A 24491-nucleotide genomic window follows, 5' to 3' on the forward strand; every position below is an offset into this window, starting at 1 on the left:
GGACAAAGAGATCGTCCAGTCTAAAAACTTAAACGAGTTTAAAGCTAAATTCGACATATTGAGAAACAGCGACGGACACCCACGAGCATAGTATATTCCGTGTATATCACAATTAGGTATATTAGGTAAATACTTAAATATTTGGAACGACTTAGACGAAGAGGTGATGCATGAGAAAAACATTCATGTGTGTAAAGGTAGACTTGATAAATGTGGATATAGAGACAGGACAACACGAGCATTGCTCAATTCCTGTATACTACAAATAGGTAAATACACACACACACACACACACACACAAGAGAATATTAAGAGAGATATGGCAGTAGTGTATGTTCCCCCTAAGACAAGAGCATGGAGTGATTTACAGAAAAAGATTGAGAAAAGCAACAATATAATTTTAATGGGTGGCTTCAATTGTAAAAGAGGTGAACTGGGAGGAATGGGACTCAGGAGGCAGTGAAGATTCGTCGGGCACTATATTATTAAATATAACAATGAACAATTTGTGGAAGGTGGTGGCGACCATCATCCACTCACTTGATGTAGTGCTGCCTACTTCTTCCGTAGCCTTTACCATTCTTTTTCTGTGCCTGCCCTCCTCTCTTCCTATTTCTCCCATCTTTCCTGTCACTTCTTATTGCTTTTCTTTCCCTTACAGGTGGCTTTACATTGAGTGACAAGCCAATTGGTTTCATGTAAGCCAAGAATCCATTTACAACGTTGGGTGGTAACAATATAACCAGACCATCCATGCTCCCTATGTGTCAACAAGTGGGTTGGTGGAGGGTTAGTGCCCCTCCCCGTAAAACAAATAACTCAAAGTCAAATGACCACCCCTTACGGGATTATGGCGTCTGGCAATAGACAGGTAGATAGACAGACAATGAACAATGTGATGATGCAATGGGTCAAAGCAGAGACACGGTTCCGAGATGAGGACACACCAGCAAGACTAGATTTACTGTTTACCAAAGAACTCGATGTAACAGAATCCTTGAAATATCTGTGACCTATTGGAAAGAGTGATCAGGTGGTCACTGAGTTTCAGATGATAACAGGGAACGTGGAGCCAAGAGACGAGCTTTATAGGCAAGGAAGAAACAACTTTGGGAAAGCAAACTTTACAGGACTGAGAACATTTTTTGAAAATGCGGATTGCCAAGAGTAAGGGGGAAAGAAAACAGGAAAAGGGAGTGGTTTAACCCTTTAACCGCGGGCTTGATTTGCTTTTTCTTGCGGCACCCGCGAGCATATTCGCGCTCCGACAGACTCTCTAAAAATATTTGCCAAAAATCAGTTATTAATCCTAGAATATTAAAATCACATATGCTTATGGCACATACCTTCAGCTTTCTCCTAGGGTGTTTGTTGAGCCCTGGTCAAGTATCGTAGGACTTGTGGAGATCTCTGAAGTTGGGTAACGAAGTCTCCACTTTACACTTCCCAACAACCCGTAATATGATTACCACAGCCTGATATTATCCCTAGAAACACTATTCTATGATTCTCAAATACAGTACAATCCCAGCAATCCGGTATCCAGACAAACGGAATACTCAGAACAACGGGAAAATTCAAGGGCTGGTAAAAATGTCAGTAAGTTATAACTGTGCGCCAATTTGAATGGACCGCCAAACCGCCGTTTGATAGTGTCACACGAGGCTGGGGGAAGTCAGACAAAGCGAGGTGGAGGCATTTCCGGCTGATGTAAATCCCTAGCAAATCCTCTTAACCACCCCACCTCTCCCCCTCTTTCCCCTACTTGAATTCAGTCATCCTCCACACCTTCCAAAAATCACCAGTCTGCGTTTTGCCACCAGACAGTAAACAAGGTCTCTTACTATTGTGTTCCTCTGATAGACGGTAATTTGTACACTCCAAAATGCCTAAAGTGCAAACTAAACGTAAGCGTATCGTGCTTACCTTGAAACAGAAGCTGAACATATGCAACAGACTTGAAAAAGGCTAACATTATAAAACACTAATGGCTGAATATAAATGTTAATAGAAATGAAAGTTTACTTTGTTGGAAGAAAAATAAATAAATAATATGCCTGCATTTCATACGTACATCATTTATTTTATTTTCTGCAAAACAGCTGAGTGGCGGGTGAGGGGTGGAGTGATGGAGGTCAGGTAGGGAAGAAGAAGAACAGTCGGAAACGTAAACAAACTCACGTGGGGGCACAGGTGTTGTGATAATTCTACCGTGCAGTCTTAACACATCATCAGTTCACTAATAAATGTTCAAGCTTTTATTTCTATATTTTATTTTTCAATTTTTATGAGTACAGTACATATAATGAATACAGTAATTCGGTAAACAATGGACTGGTGTAATTTGCAGTACTGCTAGTTGCTAGACATTGCACACGTGCGTTATGACCATGGTGTGTGTTTACAAGGCAGTTTTCCAGGCGGAATCTCTTAGTGTAACCCCTAATGTGACTGGTGAGTACCTGAACTGTATTTACTGCTGTGATAGCCTTTGTATAGATTTGACATGAAAATCAGAAATACGGGAAAAATCTGTAACCGGGAAGGTAAATTCCCCAAGCCACCCGGTTAACTGGGATTGTACTGTAGTTTGGAATCCATATTCAAAAAAAAAAAAAAAAAAAAAAAAAAAAAAAAAAACACTGTGAAAGCAATGAAAATTACGAGGGCGTATGACCTTCCCACTTCTGCTAGTTTGCCGCTGGTGTTGTCATTTATTACTCATAAAAACACTCACAGTTTATATTTCTATTACTATATAACACTTATATATATCTACAGTCTTTATCCATAAGTTTCCTTCAGTAATAGTAGTTTATTGTCACTGTAGGCATTCAATTTCTTTCAGTAAAATATGTAGTATTCACTTTCTCGTCCTGTATACTAGCATTGCGAGTGAATGTCACTTTCACCTTCACTCTCACAACTCATAGTATTCATACATGCTAGAGTGAAACTTTCACTTTCATTACTCCTAGTATATATACTTGTATTCTTATAATACTACTCATTTACATTTCTATTTATGTTCTTTATTTTATTTACATTATTTACATTTCTATTTTATTTACACTGTTATGCACTGTCACTTGAAGTAACTTATAAAACTATTTTCCACTGTTCACTTATATTTACATTAATTGCTTTACTTGCTGTTTACACATTATTTTCACATTATTTACAATTCCACTTGCACTGTTTTACTCAACAGAAAGATTGTAGTCACTCTCTTTCAATTGTCAGCCCTTTACCTCTTTCCACACGAGGTTTAGTAGGGGGTAAAGGTCACAGGGCCCTTTGCATGGGGGTGAAAAGTGGCTGAAGTTAGCAGGAGCAAACAGACATACCTTCACCTTCGAAGATGACAGTGAACTGATAGGGGTGGGCTGGGGTGGCCTACCTAGGGAAATGCATTACTGCCAACGTCAGCCTCTTGACAGCTGCTAATATATAGCAGTGAAATGATTGGCAGGAAATCTAGACAATACATTATAAATTAGGTAGTTCCAGGTGAATGTGAATATCACTTAGGCTTCTCCCTTCCCTCCTTATATATATTTTTAGAACGATTTAGATTATACGGCATATTTCAAGGGGAAATAAACAGCGAAAATTAGCGAACGAGTGCACGTGAGGTGTTGTCAGGTGATAATTAGCCAATTCCAGGTGTATGGCACTCTCACTTACCTTATTTCTTTTTGGTATATATTATTTGGTATAAGAATTGGGCATAGAGCTTATTTCAATGGATGAAATCAGTGGAAAATTCCAGGGAAGGTTTACTTAGTGTAGCACGGCCGGGCAGGCAAGAGAAGAGGGTAATGGTGGGAAGGTAGGGAAGGGAGTCAAGAACGGGGAGAAATGGCTAAATTGTCAACAATGGGTGGGAGTACTGATGAGATTAGGAGTGCTGACTAGTGTTGGACACTGGCAGTACTGATACATGATACAAGCTACCACTTGAAAGCCCGGGGGAATTCAAAATAACACAGAATCGCAAAAGTGATGCCCCGCAGTATGATCCCTTGTTCCCAAGCGTCAAGAAAGTGACGCCCCGTGGTTAAGGGGTTAATAGAAGGTGTATGATAGCAAAAAAAAAAAAAAAAAAAAAAAAAAGACACGGCATGGAATAATTAGAGAAAGAGAGGTAACAACAGAACAAAGGAAGAATATAAAAGAACTAGAAATGAATACACAAGAATAAGTAGAGAGGAAGGATGGAATTTTGAAAAAGGTATAATAAACAAATGTAAGGATGAACCCAAACTGTTTTATAGATTTGTCAATGGCAAACTGAAACAAAAGGAAGGAATTACCAAACTGAAAGTAGAAGGAGAGGTCTATAAAGATGTGGCAATGCAAGCTGAAATAATGAACAAATGTTTTCAATCAGTTTTAACTAACGAAAAGGAGTCCGTGGAAGAAGAGGGAGTGACTAGAAATGTAGTGATAAAAGATATAAAAGTGGAAGTACAGGAAGTGTATAAATTACTGGAAATTCAAGATGTAAGGAAAGCCCCAGGACCTGATGGAATTTCTAACTGGATACTGAAGGAATGCAGAAAACAACTGGCGGATAAGATTCACAGTTTAATTGTGTGTTCTCTGGAAGACAGGAAAATTCCTCAAGAATGGAAGAGGGCAAATGTGGTACCAATTTATCACGGAGGAAACAGAGAAGAACCCCGGAATTACAGACCAGTGTCTCTAACCAGCATGGTCACAAAATTGGCGAGAGAAGTCTGAAAGATAGATGGGTAAAATATTTGGAAGAGATGAATATTTTGGCTGACAGTCATTTGGATTCAGAAGTGGAAGGTCATGTGTTTCCAATTTCTTGAGTTTTTACTAAAGAGCAATTGAAGTGGTACAGAAGAGAGATGGTTGGGTGGATTGTGCGTATTTAGATTTGGAGAAGGCATTCAACAAGGTACCCCATAAGAGACTAATGTGGAAACTAGAGCATATAGGAGGACTGAAGGGGAAACTCCTAGAATGGACGTGAGACTTTTTGAGAGACGGACACATGCAAGCATGTTGGAGCCTTTAAAAACGAAAACGAAAACGAAAATGGACAAATGAGGACAGTAATAAAGGACAGGATGTCTGGAAGGAGGGAAGTAACAAGTGGAGTCCCACAGGGCTCGATGTTGGGGCCAGTAATGTACCTGATTTACATAAATGATATGGTAGATTGGGTCTGGTTAGTACTTGGATGGGTGACCGCCTGGGAACACCAGATGCTGTTGGCATCCCTACGTCAAGTGGGGTTGGTGGAGGATTAGTGCCCCTCCCTGTAAAACAATTAACTCTAAGCCGTTGGCCACCCTGTCTGGGATACATGGCGTCTGGCAATGAATGAATGAATGAATATGGTAGATGGAGTGAACAGTTATGCAAGTCTGTTTGCTGATGATGCAAAGATATTGAGGAAGGTAGAGGTTGAGGAGGATTGTAAAAAGGTGCTGGAGGATCTGGATAGGATACACGATTGGAGCCGGATGTGGGAAATGAAATTCAATGCAAAAAAATGTAAAATTTTGGAAATGGGAAAAAGTACCAAGATGCCATCACTAAATTATTTGATGGGTAATGAACCAATTACAAAAGCGAAAAAAGCGAAAGATTTGGGAGTGCTGGTCCGGGACAGTTTGTCACCTGAAAAACACATTAACTAGACAGTTAGAGAGACGTATAAACTCCTGACTAATATAAGAGTAGCTATTCAATATATGGATGAGGAGATGATGAAGAAATTGATAGTGGCCATGATTCGCCCCAGGTTAGAGTATGCAGCAGTAGTGTGGTTGCCATACAAAAGGAAAGATATAAACAAGATTGAGAGAATACAAAGAACAGCAACCAAAATAGTCCCCAGTCTGGCAGATGTTTTTTTTTTTTTTTTTTTTTTTTTTATGCGAGGAAGAAGGAACCAAAGGCCATGAGCCCGCAGTAACAGTTCCCTCCAAGAGAAAAACATAATACAATAGAGAGAGGCTTGAAAAGCTGGATTTGCCTTCCTCAGAAGAAAGGAGAAATGAGGCGACATGATTGCAGTGTTCAGGGCCATGATGGGAGCAGATAAAACTGACAAAGAAGATACATTTTTAAGGGATAAGAGAGTAACAAGAGGACACGGAATGAAACTGAAGAAGCCAAGCTGCTTGAAGGATATCAAGAAATATAGTTTTCCTTATAGATGTATAGACCTTGGAATGGCCTGGACAAAGAGATCATCCAGTCTATAAACTTAAACGAGTTTAAAGCTAAATTTGACTTATTGAGAAACAGAGACAGGACCCCACGAGCGTAGCTCATTTCCTGTACATTACAATTAGGTAAATATAATTAGGTAAAAACACACACACACACACACACACACACACACACACACACACACACACACTCTCTCTCTCGCTCTCTCTCAGGGCACACATCAGACTTAACATATCATATCCAATGCATCTCTTGTCCTTACCTAATATGGCCATAACCACATCATCTTTAAGGATCTCTAAGGAGCCTCTGGAGATGAAATACATGGAGGTGAGGACGTCCCCTCTGTGAACTAGTGTATCTCCTGGAGGGGCATGTGTTGTTTTGAACTTCATACTTAGTGCTCTGTAGGGAAAAGAATGTTGTCAAAAAACCGACGTGATATTCATGCACACATACATACATAAAAATGATGCCAGGCTCCTTCTTAATAAATTCCCATACTGAGGCTAGCCGTGGTACATCTGATGTTTTCTATGGACTGAAAGCTACCCCATGTGCCAAAACCATATAAATACTTCCAAACAGGTACTGGAAGCTGTTAGAAAAGAAGAACTCTCGGATAAAAAAAAAGTACAGAAAGAAATCTAAGATCTGTAGTACTGTACTAATTCTAAAACAGCAAGTAAACTGACTTGACTCAATTCAGTTGCAGTTGAGTTTCCTGCCTGGGAGTAATGACTGGGTGGCTAGTTACCAAGATATTTATAATAATTCATAAACTGACTACTCTAACATTTTCAACACTCCATATAGTTATCTGCAGAGAAATGAAGGTTGCCAACGTGAGATATGATAGTCATCAGTAATTTCATCACCATCATTCCAATGACATATTTTGATTTTTAATTTTTTTTTTTCTACCTTCAGATGACAGTAAGCTTAAAGGAGAATTCTGAGGCTAGGGAAGTTTGATACAGCCTTCACTAACCCCTCCACTGCATCAAGAGCCTCCTCAGCTGAAAATCATCATTTGGAGGTGGCAAGACTGTACAGTACCAATAAAATGTCATTAGTTTCAAAAGATTAACTGAAGACTGTATTGCTTAAATCCCTTTTGGCATCTGAGAAATACTGCAGCTGCAGAGAAAACATTATAAATGGCTGACTATGATAGTCACCATCAATTTTAACCCCTTTGGTCCTGCTCCTTTCCAACAATTTTATTTAGCTTAGAGATATCAGGTTGTAAACAGATAAACAGAAACCGTTTCCAACTCTGTCACCACAAATACTCTCTCCAAAACCTTTCCAATATAGCCTGAGTGAGAACAAAATAAAGACATCACTCGGCCGAAGGGGTTAAACTGAACACTCCAACATATTATCCCTTGGCATCAGAGACATATACAGAGAATGGGTGATATTCAGTATCTATTTTAAACTCTTCACTATGAGGATATACTTTTTATTTTATTCTTGCTACCTTACAATGATCTGATTCAACTCTGAAAATACTACTGAACTGGAGGACAGAGATTTTGCCTTCCTAAACTTTTTCAATAATTATGGTATTTTCTTAATCTGAATAAAATCATTTAGTACCAGCAAGAACAAAATAAAATATTGTCTTTAATGAAATAATCCTTTACTTTATCACTGGTAAATCAAAACAACATTTATGGGCAAGGGTCTTTATTTTGCTATGCGTAATGTTTTGCCATGTTCTGAGCTTCTTCGGATCTTACATTATTTCTATGCTAACGTGAGCTAAAACTGCCATTACTCCATCTTGAAATCTGAACTGGAACAATACATTAACATTTAAATATGATGCCAGTCATGAAGAACTGCTACTGAAAAGATGTAGAGCCATTGCACTGTCTTCGAACTACATGAAATAATATGCAAAATGACAGAAATCATGGTCAAGGTACATAAAAGAACTATGGATAGCTTAACACAAAAATAATGAGGGGGGGGAAAAATAACCCAAATGTCAGGCATACTAGCCATAACAACACAACTTCATCATTACTCTTAAAATATAGTGCAGACCTGAGTACTGGTACTATACTCAGCACCAGTCATACAGATGCACCTTCTCTTCCATCATCCAAGACTCATGAAAGGTTTACAAATAAAAATTTTACAAATAAAAAGTTTACAAATAAATATAAACTGCCACCATCCATGACTCAAGGTCAGTGTGAAGTTTACAAATAAATATTAATGAGGATTCTGACTGGGACAGGGAAGGTTTGGAGCCAGCAGATCCAGTGTCTGGCCCTTGGCCTTTGATTAATGCTGCTACTGTGAGCAGGGCAATAGACAAGATGCAGGTTGGAAAGACAGCAGCTGTGTCTGGATTGACTCCTGAAATGCTAAAAGCTTCAGGAGATACTGCAGTGGGGCTAGTCACTGATTTGATAAATACGATTATATATGACTGTGTTGTCCTAGATGACGATTATATATGACCCCTCCTATATGTGTACAAGAGGAGGGGTGATGCCCTGAAAAGAGGAAATTATAGAGGCATAAAGGTTTTAGACCAGATAATGAAGGTAATGGAGAGAGTTCTAGAAGGTATGATAGGAGAAAGAGTGAATACAGATGAGGTGCAGTTTGGGTTTATGCCAGACAAAGGGACCACTGATGCCATATTCACTGTTCAACAGCTTCATGAAAAATATATAGGAAAGAAAAGGAAATGATATTTTGTTTTTGTTGATTTGGAAAAGGCCTTTGATGGACTCCCTAGAGAGGTGGTGGAGTGGGCAATGAGAAGGCTTGGGAACAAGGAGTGGCTGGTTACGGCCATGTATGTGGGTGATCGCATCCAGGTATGGGTGAATGGAGATTTGAGTGTGGAGTTTTCCGTGAATGATGGTGTGCATCAGGAGTCGGTCTTGAGTCACCTGTTCATTATGGTACTTGAGGCCCTCTCACATGACTCGGAAATGGACTCTCGTGGGAGATGTCGTATGCTGATGATTTGGTGTTGATTGCAGAGAATGAATGGGAGATAGAGGATAGATTTAGGAAGTGGAGAGATGGTGTGGGGCACAAGGACTTAAGTGTAAATGCAGATAAAACAAAAGTGATGATATCTAGGGTTGGTGGCAGTACTGTCAAAGAAGAGGAGGAGTGGCCATGTGAGATCTGCCACAAGGGCATGGGAAGTAATTTCATTTTATGCAGTGTTTATGCTAAGCGGGTGCATAAAGAGATGTAGTAGTATTAGAGGTAGACTGCAAGATAATGCTGATTTTGTGTGTGTGGTGTATCGGGGAGAGCATGTGGAGATTGCGTGAAAGGATTGATCTTGCTGGCAAGTCTCTTGAGTGCGTAGAAGTTTTCTTATTTGGGAAAAATGATATATGCTGGAGGTGGGGCTGGAGCTAGCTCTGAGGCTAGGGTGAGGAGTGGTTGGAAGAAGTTCAAGAAGCTGTTGCCTCTCCTAACAATGAGAGGGCTCTCCCTCCGTGCTAAGAGGCCTTTGTATGCAGTATGCATTTGGAGTGTAGTGCTGTATGGTGGTGAGACCTGGGCAGTAAAAAATAGAGGATACTCATGGACTCAGAACGTACAGAAATGGCAAAGATTTGGTGGAGGTGCAGAGTGACCTTGAGTGTGAGGTCTGGGGGGGGGGGTCTAGGTTTACGATGGAAGAGTTGATAGGTTGGATGGAACTGGAGTGTACTGGTGTTGTGATGAGAGGCAGAATGAGATGGGTTGAGCATGTGGAGAGGATGGGGGATGATAACTGGATGCAGAAAGTGAGAAGTGTTAATACTGGGCGATAAGTAGCAAGAGGCAGACAGAAAAAGACCTGGGACGAGGTCACTGAGCATGACCTCAGGGATACGGGACTAAACAGGAAAGCTGCCGGAGATAGAGCAGCAAGGAGAGCTGCCATTAGGTGACCAAGGCTGATGCATGCAAGCATGTTGGAGCCTCCAAAAATGAAACGAAGCAATAATGTGTGACAAAAATCACCACTTAATCAAGAGGATACGTGGATCAATCCTCCCGAGCTAGACCTAATTAGATCATACAGCCCTGGTTAATCAAGAGGAGGAAAATTACCTTAGCCAATACAGGTGATTGTTAGGGGAAGTGATAATCTGTGGACAATCTGGCCGGTGAATGCAGCAGTATATCAGTGGCCATTTACTAATGCTTTTAGTACAGTATGGTGATATCTTTTATATTCTGTTCCTGCTACCACCCAACAATTTTATTCATCTTGAGTTTTTGAAATGAAAAGGCCAAATACAGCCTTCATTACCCCTTTATTATGGCACACCTTTCCAAAACTGAATAAATACAATGAGAAGTAGGAACATTTTTTTTTTTTTTTTTTTTTTATTAACCCGCACCGTCCCGGCGACGTGAATTAACGCGGCAACATTGCAAGGTCCCTAATTTGCACAATTTTCAATTTTTGCGAGTGATTTCACGAGTGATTTTTGGCACGTATACACGGGACACCTTCCTCTATTCTTCTACAAGATGCCAAGCAGGAACAATGCCTTACACCGCATAACCTCTCCCCCCCTCCTGCACGCCATTGTCTCGGAAATTCACCTGTTACCAGTGACCTGGCCAATAAAGACATTCAGGGCCAGAGTGATTCCCCAATCGATGACAGTGTAGAGGACAATGTTTACATAGCATTAGAGGAAGAAATGATGATCAGGTAATGTGGGAAAAAAAAGGTCATGAATGGTGATGGGTTAGTGAGTGAAACAATGCTTATAATGCCTATATTACTGTTTGAAAACCAATATACTCTTGTACTACATATAAATTCGTACCAAGTAAATAAATAAATACTGTTTATGAGTGGATAAAATAGTTACCCTCCCACAGAACTCGTTTTCTTTGGTGCCAGCCTGTTAGAAAACCCAGTCAGGTAAGGAAGGACTTGTACCTAAATTGGGTATTTTAAACCTCAGGTGAGCAATTTCTCTATGAATTTTCGATGTTTCTCACCAAAAGCGGATGTTTGAGCCCCCCCCAAAAAAAGGTCCAAAAACGTTGGGATGGGGCGGGTTAAAAATGTTAACAAGGACAGTTGGAGTGCTAACAATCCTTTTTCCATCCACACATATTTAAAGAGGTACCTAAAAACTTTGTGGCTAAGGCCCACATTATAAATGGCATGGGAGGATTCTTTGAAATGAAGAGGCCAAATACAGCCTTCATTACCCCAATATTATGGCACATCTTTCCAAAACTGAATAAATACAATGAGAGGTAGGAAGAAATTATATATATTTTTAAAATGAATTCAAAATGTTAACAAGGACTGATGGAATGCTAACAATCCATTTCCCACCCACACATAATTAAAGAGGTACCTACAAACTTTGTGGCTAAGGCCCACATTATAAATGACATGGGAGGATTCTTTGAGATTGATTTTGCACATCACACTTTTTGCCCCCTGAATGTCACTGAGGCAAGCAATGCTGCTGCTAGAAGTACGTGAAGAATGCAACACAGAATATCAATGAGAAATACTGAAATTAAATTGCTTAAAAATTGATGCTGCAAATCCTCTTATGCCATCCTGTTATGCCACTTAGTATACAGAACTAGGAGCTGTGTTCTTGATGGTTAAGGAGGCTCCCTAACAGCTCTTCCTTAGTGATTTATTTTGTATACAATACTACACCTTCAGATTCTCAAACATTATTTATACAATTTGAATACTGACAAAGAGTGCATAAATAATGTCCATGACTGTACTGACGTAGCAAAAAAATAAATAAATAAATAAATAAAATAAAAATAAATAAATAAATAAAACTACTGTGGAAGAGGAATTAGGGAGCTTCCTTAACTGAAAAAAGGGGGATAAATGTCACTACATGGCACTTCACCCCAGGTCTGTAGTAAACAGTTATGACTCTGGTAAGTTCACCAGAAGAGCTTTAACACCTGAATGATACAGGTACTGTATTTTTATGATGAAGTTTTAGGATATATCAAAAGGAATTAAGGGATTTAATAAGAAACAGTCTGTGAAGTAAAGTCCTAATTATACTGCATGCTGGTACTCCACGGAAGCTCCACTTCAAATGTAAGATGACACAGGCAATACTGGATAGAATTAACATTAGTGAAGGAAATCTATCATATGTTTCCATAATACCTGTGGGGAACAATAGTTTCCAACAACACAGCAGCCCTTTTCCTCCTTTGAATACTACAGAAAACAAGGAATCCTGCCAAAGGCTCTCGCCCATTCACCCAGTCCAAGAAGTCAGAAGAAGATGAAATCTTCTAGATGAAGCATTCCTGATCTTGGAAACAGAACCCTTATCATCAGTAAAGGGAAAAATGTGGTGTAAAAATTAGCTGGTTTCCACAAGGGAAATGACTGGAAGGATGCCACGAAGGCAAAAAGGGCAAGTGGGGAATGGGAACTGTTGGTGAAGATGTGACAAAAGCCACAATACAAGGAGACAATCATGTCAAGGTAAAGTTAGTGAGCTAGCACCACAACAGAGGACATATGGAGCTGAACTGGGAGGTCAGAGGATATCATGGGGGACATGCCAAATCATGGTGGGATGAGGATGGAGATGGAAGTGGAATGGTGACTGTCAAAGGTCTGCAGGCCACAGAGAAGAAACATCTTACCTGAGGCCAATGACAAATGAGTGGAGCTCACACCAGTTTAGGCCTCTAAAACCAATCTGTGGGAACTCAAGGTGTCCTACAGACCAAATGTCAATGGAGTCCTTGACCAGGGATAGGATGCACAACCCATGACTCAGCCAAGCACCCAAACAGGCACCAACAGAGAAGACCAGCAAATGCAATCAGCAAATGATCCCGAGAGCAGACCAAAACTCATGCTAGAAAGGGAGAACTCGTCTCCTATTGGTAAGGGTAAAAAAAAAAAAATTCAGACTTAAGTGATCATTGAGTTCTAGATGATAACAGGGAACGTCGAGCCAAGAGACGAGCTTTATGGGAAGGGAAGATACAACTTTGGGAAAGCAGTTTTTCAGGATTGAGAACATTTTTCAAAAATGCAGATGGGAGAAAATTCAGAGAAACAAGAGAGATACAGAGGAAGTGGGATATCTTTCTAGACCTCTACAATTTGGGAGTGGAAAAATTTGTACCATGAATATAGGGGAAAGAAAACAGGAAAAAGGAGTGGTTTAACAAAGGGTGTATGATAGCAAAAAAAACAGAGAGATATGGTGTGGAACAACTGGAGAAAGAGAGGTAACAACAGAACAAAGGAAAAATGAAAAAGAACTAGAAATCAATACACAAGAATACGTAGAGAAAAAGAAAGGAATTTTGAAAAAGGGATAATAGACAAATGCAAGGATGAACCCAAACTGTTTTATAGATTTGTTAATGGCAAATTGAAACAAATGGAAGGAATCACCAAACTGAAAGTAAAAGGAGAGGTCTATAAGGATGCGGCAGTGCAAGCTGAAATAATGAGCAAATGTTTCCAATCGGTTATCACTAATGAAAAGGAGTTTGTGGAAAGGGAGGGAGTGATTAGAAATGTACCGGTGATAAAAGATATAAAAGTAAAGGTACAGGAATTGTATAAATTACTGGAAACTCAAGATGTAAGAAAAGCCACAGGACCTGATGGAATCTGTAACTGGGTACTGAAGGAATGCAGAGAACAACTGGCAGATAAAATTCACAGTTTAATTGTGTGTCTTCTGGAAGAGGGGAAAGTGCCACAGGAATGGAAGAGTGCAAATGTGGTACCAATTTATAAGGGAGGAAACAGGGAAGAACCCCTGAATTATAGATCAGTGTCTCTAACCAGCATGGTCGCAAAATTGTGTGAGAGAATCCTGAAACACAGATGGATTAAATATCTGGAAGAGATGAATATTTTGGCTGATTGTCAGTTTGGATTAAGAAGTGGAAGGCCATGTATTTACCTATTTGTAGTATACAGGAATTGAGCGATGCTCGTGTTGTCCTGTCTCCATATCCACATTTATCTAGTCTAACTTTACACACATGAATGTTTTTCTCATGCACCACCTTTTCGTCTAAGTCATTCCAAATACTTATGTATTTACCCAATACACCTAATTGTGATACACACGAAATGTCCTATGCTCATGGGTTCTCGTCGCTGTTTCTCAGTAAGTCAAATTTAGCTTTAAACTCATTTACCGTAAGTTTTTAGACTGGACGATCTCTTAATCCAGGCTATTCCATAAGTCTATACTTCTGTAAGCAAAGCTATGTTTCTTGATATCCTTCAAGCAGCTTGACTTTTTCAATTTCATTCCATGTCCTCTTGTTGCTCTCTTATCCCATAAAAACAGATCTTCTCGGTCAATTTTACCTACTCCCACCATGGTCCTGAACACTGCAATCATGTCTCATGTCTCCCCTCTTTCTCCTTTACTCTAAGGAAGGCAAATCCAGCTTTTCCAGCCTTTCTCTGTATGACAGGTCTGTCAGACTGGGGACCATCTTGGTTGCTGTTCTTTTTATTCTCTTAATCTTGTTTATATCTTTCTTTTTGTGTGAGCATCACACTACCGCTGCATATTCTAACCTGGGGCGGATCATGGCCACTATCAATTTTTTCATCATCTCCTCATCCATATAATGAAATGCTACTCTTATGTTAGTCAAGAGTTTATAAGTCTCTCCAACTATCTTGTTAATGTGCTTTTCTGGTGACAAACTATCTTGGACCAGCACTCCCAAATCTTTCTCTTCTCTCCTTTTTGTGATTAAATCATTACCCAACAAATAATTCAGTGATGGCCTCCTGGTACTTTTACCTATTTCCAATACTTTACATTTCTTTACATTAAATTTCATTTCCCACGTCCGGCTCCAATCATGTATCTTATCCAGATCCTCCTGCAGCATTTTACAATCCTCCTCAACCTCTACCTTCCTCATGATCTTTACATCATCAGCAAACAGACTTGCATGACTGTTCACTTCATCTACCATATCATTTACATAAATCAGGAACATTACTGGCGCCAACACCGAGCCTTGAAGGACTCCACTTGTCACTTCCCTCCATCCAGACATCTTATCCTTTATTACTGTCCTCATTTGTGTGTCTCTCAAAAAGTCTCTCATTCATTCCAGGAGTTTCCCCTTCAATCCTCCTATGTATTCTAGTTTCCACATTAGTCTCTTATGAGGTACCTTGTCAAAGGCCTTCTCTAAGTACACACAATCCACCCAACCATCTCTCTCCTGTACCACGTCAATTGCTCTTGAGTAAAAGCTCAACAAGTTAGAAACACATGACCTTCCACTTCTGAATCCAAACTGACATTCAGACAAAATATTCATCTCTTCTAGATATTTTATCCATCTGTCTTTCAAGATTCTCTTGTACAATTATGCGACTATGCTGGTTAGAAACACTGGTCTATAATTCAGGGGTTCTTCTCTGCTTAGGAATTGGTACCACATTTGCCCTCTTCCATTCTCGTGGCACTTTCCCCTCTTCCAGAGCACACACGATCAAACTGTGGATATTATCCGCCAGTTGTTCTCTGCATTCCTTCAGTACCCAATTAGAAATTCCATCAGGTCCTGGGGCTTTCCTTACATCTTGGGTTTCCAGTAATTTATACACTTCCTGTACCTCCACTTTTATATCTCTTATCACCGGTACATTTCTAATCACTCCCTCCCCTTCTAAAAACTCTTTTTCTTTAGTGAAAACCGATTGGAAACATTTATTTATTATTTCAGCTTGCATTGCTGCATCTTTATAGACTTCTCCTTTTACTTTCAATTTGATGATTCCTTCCTTTTGTTTCAGTTTGCCATTAACAAATCTATAAAACAGTTTGGGTTCATCCTTGCATTTGTCTATTATACCTTTTTCAAAATTCCTTTCTTCTTCTCTATGTATTCTTGTGTATTCATTTCTTGTTCTTTTATATTCTTCTTTTGTTTTGTTGTTACCTCTCTTTCTCCAGTTGTTCCACACCTTATCTCTCTCTTTTTTTGCTATCATACACCTTCTATTAAACCACTCCTTTTTCCTGTTTTCTTTCCCTCTTACTCCTGGTAAAAAATTTTCCATTCCCAAATTATACAGGTCTAGAAAGATATCCCACTTTCTTTGTAATTCTCTTGTTTCTCTGAATTTTTTCCAATCCGTATTTTCAAAAAATTTTCTTAATCCTGTGAAATTTGCTTTCCCAAAGTTGTATCTTCCCTGTCTATGAAGCTCGTCTCTTGGCTCGATGTTCCCTATTATCATCTGGAACACAATGACGACATGATCACTTTTTCTTATAGGACAGAAATATTTCAATGATTCTATTACATCGGGTTCTTTGGTAAACAATAAATCTAACCTTGCTGGTGTGTCCTCACCTTGGAACCGTGTCTCCTCTTTGACCAACTGCGTCATCACATGATTCATTATTATATTTAATAATATAGTGCCCCACGAATCCTCGCTGCCTCCTGAGTCCCATTCCTCCCAGTTCACCTCTTTACAGTTAAAGTCACCCACCAAAATTATATTACTGCTTTTCTCAATTATTTTTTGTAAACAGCTAGCCATATCTGAACACATCTCATGGCATTCGTCATCGTTCCATGCTCTCGTCTTAGGGGGAACATACACTACCGCCATATCTCTATTGATATTCTCTCCAGTTTCTAATGCATATATATCACTTCAGCCCTGCCTTCTCCCATTTCCATGGTATCTACATTAATGTTGTTGTTTACTGCTATCATCACTCCTCCTCCCATTTTATGTTTTGTCTTTTCTCCACAGTTTGTATTTACCATCTCCCAAATGAACATCAATATCTTCTCTTAATTTGGTCTCTACAAAGCACATGACATCAGGTTCATGTTCTCTCAAGATATCGTTAATTTCAAGCTTTGCCGATATTAAACCATCAAAATTAGTGTATATCACCTTCAAATTATTTTTGATGTTTTTTATACCCTCTTCTCTCCTTCTCTCTGTCAATACCACTTCCTCAATTTCTGATCTTTCATAGCTATCTCCCTTAGTTTCCTTCGCTTCTATTTCCTTACATACCACTTCCTTACTTTCATATATATCACTCTCCAAAAAAAAGTATTACATTCTTCCTCTGTCCTCTTATCATTTTTTTCTTTTACTTGTTCTTTCAATGATTTTAAAACTTCTCTTTCTTTTTCACTCATATTTTTTCTTATTATAATATTTTCCATCCCTGGCTCTTTGCTTAATTTCCAGGTCACTTTAAGTATATCATTTACTACACTTTCTGATGTAAACTTGACTCTCATTGGTCTTGTTCCCCCTTTCTTATAAGGCCCTATCCTCCTTACTTCCTCAATTTCTTTTACCCACTTGTCTCCATCGGGGTCATTCTTGCCTAATATTCCTCTCACCAGGTTCGTGTCTCTCTCGAGTCTCATGAACCTAACCTTTTCTTCCTCTTCCCTGTTTCCAAATATTACCACGCATCTGTTCCTTTCTACAGTTTCTCTCATTATTTTCTCTTTTTTCTTCAGTATTTTCACTACATTTTCTTCCATTTTTTTCCAACTTGTTGAGCTTTTACTCAAGAGTGATTGACATGGCACAGGAGAGCGATGGTTGGGTGGATTGTGTGTATTTAGACTTGGAGAAGGCCTTCAACAAGGTACCCCATAAAAGACTTATGTGGAAACTAGACTATATAGGAGGATTGAAGGGGAAACTCCTGGAATAGATGAGAGACTTTTTCAGAGACGGGTTGGCGTCAGCAAGGGCATACGGCCAGAAAGCTTTGCCCCTGCTACCTAGTGGCAGACTTCTGGGGGGGAGGCGTGATGGGGGTTCCGACGGCATAGATCGTGGGTCCAGGGCAAGATGAGGCTCGGGCCTGTGCTAGATGGTACAGGGCATTGCGGTTCCCAGGCTGCCGCTTCCGCCCAATAGAGAGGGGCCCGAACCTGGGAGTAGTGCCCCAGGAGGCCGCCCTATCAGTGGGTGTATAATGGCGGGATAGTTGCAGTGCCAAGGCGCACTTGGAGGGTGTCCCTGCAGCTGTCCTGGCTGGGTGCCCCGAGGCCACTACCACAGCCACTGGTAACCTGGTGGGCTAGGGGTCCCAGATCCACTGCCTGGACCTGGGACTGTGCAGTAAGTGGGGCCTGTGGTATGTCTATCCCCCTTCATTAATACCGAATATGACAAAACATAAGAATAAGTTTCAAAGAAAGCCTGAGGATGGTAAATCACCCAGGGGGATGAGGGTGGGTTCATGGAATGTGGGAAATTTGAGGGGAAGAGCAGGTGAAGTCATTGAGGCATTCAGTGAGAGGTGGGTGGATGTGGCGTGTTTGCAGGAAGTCCGGGACAGGGGTGGATCAGCCAGAAAGATTGTTGGGAAGGACTGTTGCTATAAATTGTTTTGGCAGGGCAGGACAGACTGGTATGGTGGTGTTGGTGTGATGGTTGCAGAAAAATGGGTGGAATATGCTATGAATGTTATGAGAGTAAGTGATAGGATATTGGTAGTGAAAATTCTGTTCTGTAGAAAGATAGCTGTGATTATATCGGCATATGCTCCACAGGCAGGATTGGATGAAGCAGAGAAAGATAGAGTTTGGGATGATTTAATACATGTAGTAGGTGGTATGCGGGATGGTGAGATAGTGGTTTTGGGAGGGGACTTAAATGGTCATGTAGGTGAAGCAGCACAAGGTTATGAAGGAGTGCATGGGGGATGTGCGTATGGTATAAGGAATGAAGAAGGGGAAAGGATACTCGATTTTGGGGAGGCAACGGACATGATTGTGTGCAACACATATTTTAGGAAAAGACAGTAGGTTAATTACATAAGAGTCTGGGGGAAATAGCAGTCAGATAGATTATTTTCTGGTTAGGAGGGTAGGTAGGAGGTTAGTGAGGGATGTTACAGTTATAGGAAGTGAGGAATGTGTGCAGCAGCACAAACTATTGATCTGTGATATGGTGCTTAAAGAACAAGTGATGAAAAAGAAGACTTATGTACCTAGGAGGAAAATATGGAAGCTGAAAAATCAAGTACTAAGGGATGCCTTCTATAGCGAGTTGAGGAGAGTGGTGGCTGAACAGGGAGCTGTAGACAAAGGCGTTAATGAACAGTACAGAGCCCTCAAGAACAATCTCTTGAGAGTTACTGATGTAACAAGCGGTTGGACAAGAGGACCACCAAGACAAAGTAACTTGGTGGTGGGATGAGGGTGTAGAAGCTGCAGTTAAGGAGAAAAGAAGGCTTTTCCAGGAATGGAAGAAGGGTGGTAGCAAAGAGGAATATTTGGCTGCCAAGCGTAGGGCTAGAAGAGAGGTATACAGGGTAAAGTCTGAGTCACAGAGACTTTTACTTGATAATCTTAATCATGGAGAAAGGAAAAATATGATATCTAGGGTGGCAAGTCAGATGAAGAGGGATAATCGGGATATTATAGGTGAGCAGTGTGTGAAGAATGGTAGTGGTGAACAGTGAGGATATTAAAGATGCATGGAGAGAGCATTATAACCAGTAGTTGAATGAGGAGTTTGACTGGGACAGGGAAGGTTTGGAGCCAACAGATCCAGTGTCTGGCCCTTGGCCTTTGATTGATGCTGCTACTGTGAGTGAGGCAATAGGCAAGACGAAGGCGGGGAAGGTAGCAGGTGTGTCTGGGTTGATTCCCGAAATGTTGAAGGCCTCAGGCGATATAAGGGTGAGGTTAGTCACTGACCTGACAAATAGGATTACTTATGAGTGTGCTGTCCCAGATGATTGGCTGAAGAGTGTAATTGTAAATGTGTATAAAGAGAAGGGTGATGCCCTAGAAAGAGGAAATTATAGAGGTATTAAGATTTTAGATCAGATAATGAAGGTAATGGAGAGAGTTGTAGAAGGTATGATTAGAGAAAGTGTGAATATTGATGAGATGCAGTTTGGGTTTATGCCAGGTAGGGAAAGAGTGAATATTGATAGGATGCACTTTGGGTTTATGCCAGGTAGGGGGACCACTGAAGCCATATTCATTGCTCGACAGCTTCAGGAAAAATATATCGGTAGGAGAAGGGATCTTCATTTTGTTTTGTTTTTTATTTGGAAAAGGCCTTTGACAGAGTCCCTAGAGAGGTGGTGAAGTGGGCAGTGAGAAAGCTTGGCTTAGAGGAGTGGCTGGTTAGGGTGGTTATGGCTATGTATGTGGGTGCTCACACCCAGGTAAGAGTGAATGGAGATTGAGTGATGAGTTTTCCGTGAATGCTGGTGTGCATCAGGGGTCAGTTTTGAGTCCCACGTTGTTTATCATGATACTTGAAGCCCTTTCACGTGACTTTAGAAACGGACTCCCGTGAGAGTTATTGCATGCTGATGATTTGGTGTTGAATGCAGAGAGCGATAGGGAGGCGGAGGAAAGGTTTAGGAAGTGGAGAGATGGTTTGGGGCACAAAGGCTTAAGGGTAAATGCAGATAAAACAAAAGTGATGATATCTAGGGTTGGTGGCGGTACTGTTAAAGACGAGGGAGAGTGGCCATGTGCAGTTTGCCACGAGGGTGTGCGAAGTAATTCTATCTTGTGCGGTGTTTGTGATAAATGGGTGCATAAGAGATGTAGTGGTATCAGAGATAGACTGCGAGATAATGCTAATTTTATGTGTACAGCGTGTCGGGGAGAGCAGGTGGAGATTGTCAGACGTGAAAGGATTGAACTTGCTGGTGAATCTCTTGAGTGTGTGGAAGAGTTTTGTTATTTGGGAGACATATTGTATGCTGGAGGTGGGGCTGGAGCTAGCTCTGTGGCTAGGGTGAGAAGTGGTTGGAAGAAGTTCAGGGAGCTCTTGCCTCTCCTGACATTGCGAGGACTCTCCCTACGTGCTAAGGGGTCTTTGTATGCAACATGTGTTAGGAGTGTATTGTTGTATGGTAGTGAGACCTGGGCAGTGAAGGAGGAGGATATTCGTTGGGTCAGACGTACAGAAATGGCAATGATTAGGTGGATGCGTAGTGAGTCCCTGCGTCCAAAGTCTGGGGAGCTGGGTTTATGATGGAAGAGTTGAGAGGTAGGATGGGACTGGAGTGTATTGGTGTTGTGATGAGGAGAGGTAGATTGAGATGGTTTGGACATGTGGAGATGATGGGGGATGATAATTGGGTGAGGAAGGTGAGAAGTGTTAATATTGGGGGTGGGGTTATGAGGGACAGACCGAGAAAGACATGGGACGAGGTCATTCTGTGTTACATCAGGGTTAAGGGACTGAACCGGGAAGCTGCAATGGATCGTGCAGCATGGAAAGCCGCCATTCGGTGACAAAGGCCGACACATGCAAGCATGTTGGAGCATTTAAAAATTAAATGAAATCAATGATGATGAAATGATGTCTGGATGGAGGAAAGTAACATGTGGAGTCCCACAGGGCTCGGTGTTGGCGCCAGTAATGTTTCTATCTCTCTCTCTATCTATTGCCAGACGCCTCAATCCCATTTGGGGTGGCCACAAACAAATCGCCTCCACGTCGCCCTGTCCCCCGCCATTTCACTGCCCTGCTCCCAATTCACACCCCCCTCTCTCATATACCTCTCCAACCCATCCCTCCATCTCATCCTCGGCCTCCCCCTTCCTCTTCCCCCCTCCACCTCACTCACATACACTCTCTTCGTCAGTCTTTCACCCTCCATCCTCTCCACATGGCCAAACCACCTCGGTGTGTTCCTCATATCGCTTCCTATCACATCCACATCCACACCACAAAGCTCCATTATATCCTCATTCGTCAGCCTGTCTCTCCATGTGACTCCACAGGCTCCTCTTAAATAACTCATTTCCACTGCTCTCACTCTTGACTTGTGTCCTTTCAACAACGTCCAACCTTCACTTCCATGTGTTAGAGTTGGTATCACAATACGGTCATGTAGTAACTTTTTCACTTCCATGCTCACTTCCCTGTTTCTTATCACTGCTTTCAAAGAACCAGCAACCTTTCTTCCCTGCTGTACCCTTTCAAGTACTTCACCCTCCAAACCTCCATCCTTACTCATCACACTACCCAAGTACTTAAAAGTACTCACATTTTCCAATTCCTCACCATCTAACCTCGCTGTACATTTACTGACTTCACCTCTCTCAAAGACCATCACTTTACTCTTCCCTACATTCACCTTTAGATTCCATTTCTTACATACTCTCCCAAACTCATCCACCAAGCCTTGCAGCTCTCCTTCGTCTTCACTCGACAACACGGTATCATCTGCAAACAACAGTACAAAGAGATTCCAAACATTATCCTCTCTCACCAGGGCCACTCCAACATCCACTACCCTACCTTGTACCTCTTTTATTACCCCATCCACGTACAGATTGAACAACCATGGAGACATGACACATCCCTGTTTCAACCCAACTTTCAAAGAGAAAAATTCACTTAGTTCACCATCCACACACACTGCAGCCTTAGCACCATCATACATACTCTTCACAGCATTCAACAACGTCCCACCTACTCCATATATTCTTAATACTTTCCACAATCCTTGTCTATCCACCCTGTCATATGCTTTCTCCAAATCCATGAAAGCCGCATACAACTTCTTTCCCTTCTCTAGAAACTTTTCCACTAAAGATCTAAGAATGAATATCTGATCTTCACAATCTCTTCCCGTCCTAAAGCCTCCCTGTTCTTCTCCAACTAATTCCTCTGTTCTTTCTCTAACTCTGTCAGTAAGTATCCTATCATACACTTTTCATACTATACTAAGAAGACAAATGCCCCTATGATTACCATACACTTCTTTTTCCCCTTTTCCTTTGTACAAGGGAATAATTATACCTGACTTCCAATCCTCCGGGACTCTACCTTCCTCCCAGGCCAATCTGCACATCTTCCACATCCATTCTACTACTATCTCTCCCCAATGCTTCAGCATTTCACCACACACTCCATCAATTCCTGGGGCTTTCCCCAATTTAACTTTCTTCATTGCTTCCACAACTTCTATCCTACTGATTTCTTCCTGTCATCTCACCTCCCTCCTTCTCCCAACCACTTATACTCGCATTACTTCCATCCTGTATTTTCAACAATTCCTTAAAGTGTTCTCTCCATCAGCTCACTTTTTCTCCCTTCTCCACTAGTAATCTACCATTTTTATCTTTCACTCCCCTGCTAACCTCACTTCCACCCTGTCTTACTCTCTTCACCTCGTTCCAGAACATTTTCTTACAGTCCCTCCACTTTACACTCAAATTCCTTCCAAATTCCCCATCCACTCTCTTCTTTCTCTTACTACTCTTTTCACCTCTCTCTTTCTTTCTACAGTGCTCATCAGAAGTATCAAGCGACCTGCGTTCCTCCTACGAAACAAACCTTTCAACATTGAAAAAACATATAAATAATGCATTTTATTTACCTTTAGTGCTTCGTAGGGTATCTTTTACGCTTCTTCACGGACCTGAGACGTCTTGGAAGTGAAAGGGCGAGGTTCCTGATGTGCTGAAGGGGTATTTTGTCCCAAGAGTCACGAATGGTGGCTTCCAGCTTAGGCAGAGAGCTCACGTCCTTCCCTCGGAGATTCTTCTTTACGAGGTACCAGAGGTTGTCTATCGGGTTGAGGTCTGGGCTATTTCCTGGCCATTCTTTCATGAATGATACCTCGCAGTCACGAAGCCAATTGGTGACCGATTTGGCCTTGTGATCAGGTGCACCATCCTGCCGAAACACTCGTGCACCTGTGAGCTCGAAGGAGTCTGGTAAATGATCACACAGAAGCTCCAGGTAAACATCCTGATTCACTCTGATGTTCTTGGGAAGCACAACAAGCTATCCCAAACCTTGACCAGAAAAACAACCCCATACCATGAGTGAATCAGGATGTTTAACTGTTCTTTCCACGTAACGTGGGTCAAGTGGGTCACTACCTTTGCGCCGGTACACACGTGCTTCTCTGTTACAGGTAACACTAAACGTTGCCTCATCAGACCACAACACTGACAACCATTGCTCCTCACCCCAGTTAAGGTATTTGTTAGCAAAGGCAAGCCTACGAAGTCGCTGGTACCTAGCTAGAAGAGGCTTTCTCACAGGCCTGTGTCTTGTGTAACCAAGTTCATGGATCCTTCGAGACACTGTGCGCACAAAAACCTCACCAAACACTTCCAGGTTGCTCTCCTTTATTTTCCTTGCACTCACACGAGGATTAGACTCCACTGCACGTTTTAAAACATTAACAGACCTCGGGGAAGTTTTCCAGGGCCTACCAGACCACGGTTTCTTTGTAGGAAACCGCATGCACCACCTA

General features: G+C 41.2%; 1 protein-coding gene across 1 annotated transcript in view; it reads right to left on the reverse strand.

Moving 5' to 3' along the window:
- Positions 1 to 24491, reverse strand: part of sei (potassium voltage-gated channel seizure) — a 362440-nt gene that overhangs the window by 148491 nt on the left and 189458 nt on the right. Inside the window, exon 12 of the mRNA XM_080285287.1 lies at positions 6479 to 6621. Within this exon, the coding sequence (XP_080141413.1) occupies positions 6479 to 6621 (143 nt within the window). The remainder of the gene's footprint in view (positions 1 to 6478; positions 6622 to 24491) is intronic.

The sequence above is a fragment of the Coenobita brevimanus genome, chromosome 105 (genome assembly GCF_032717465.1).
Source record: "Coenobita brevimanus isolate Jiangsu-jjx chromosome 105, ASM3271746v2, whole genome shotgun sequence".
NCBI classification, from domain to species: Eukaryota; Metazoa; Arthropoda; class Malacostraca; order Decapoda; family Coenobitidae; genus Coenobita; species Coenobita brevimanus.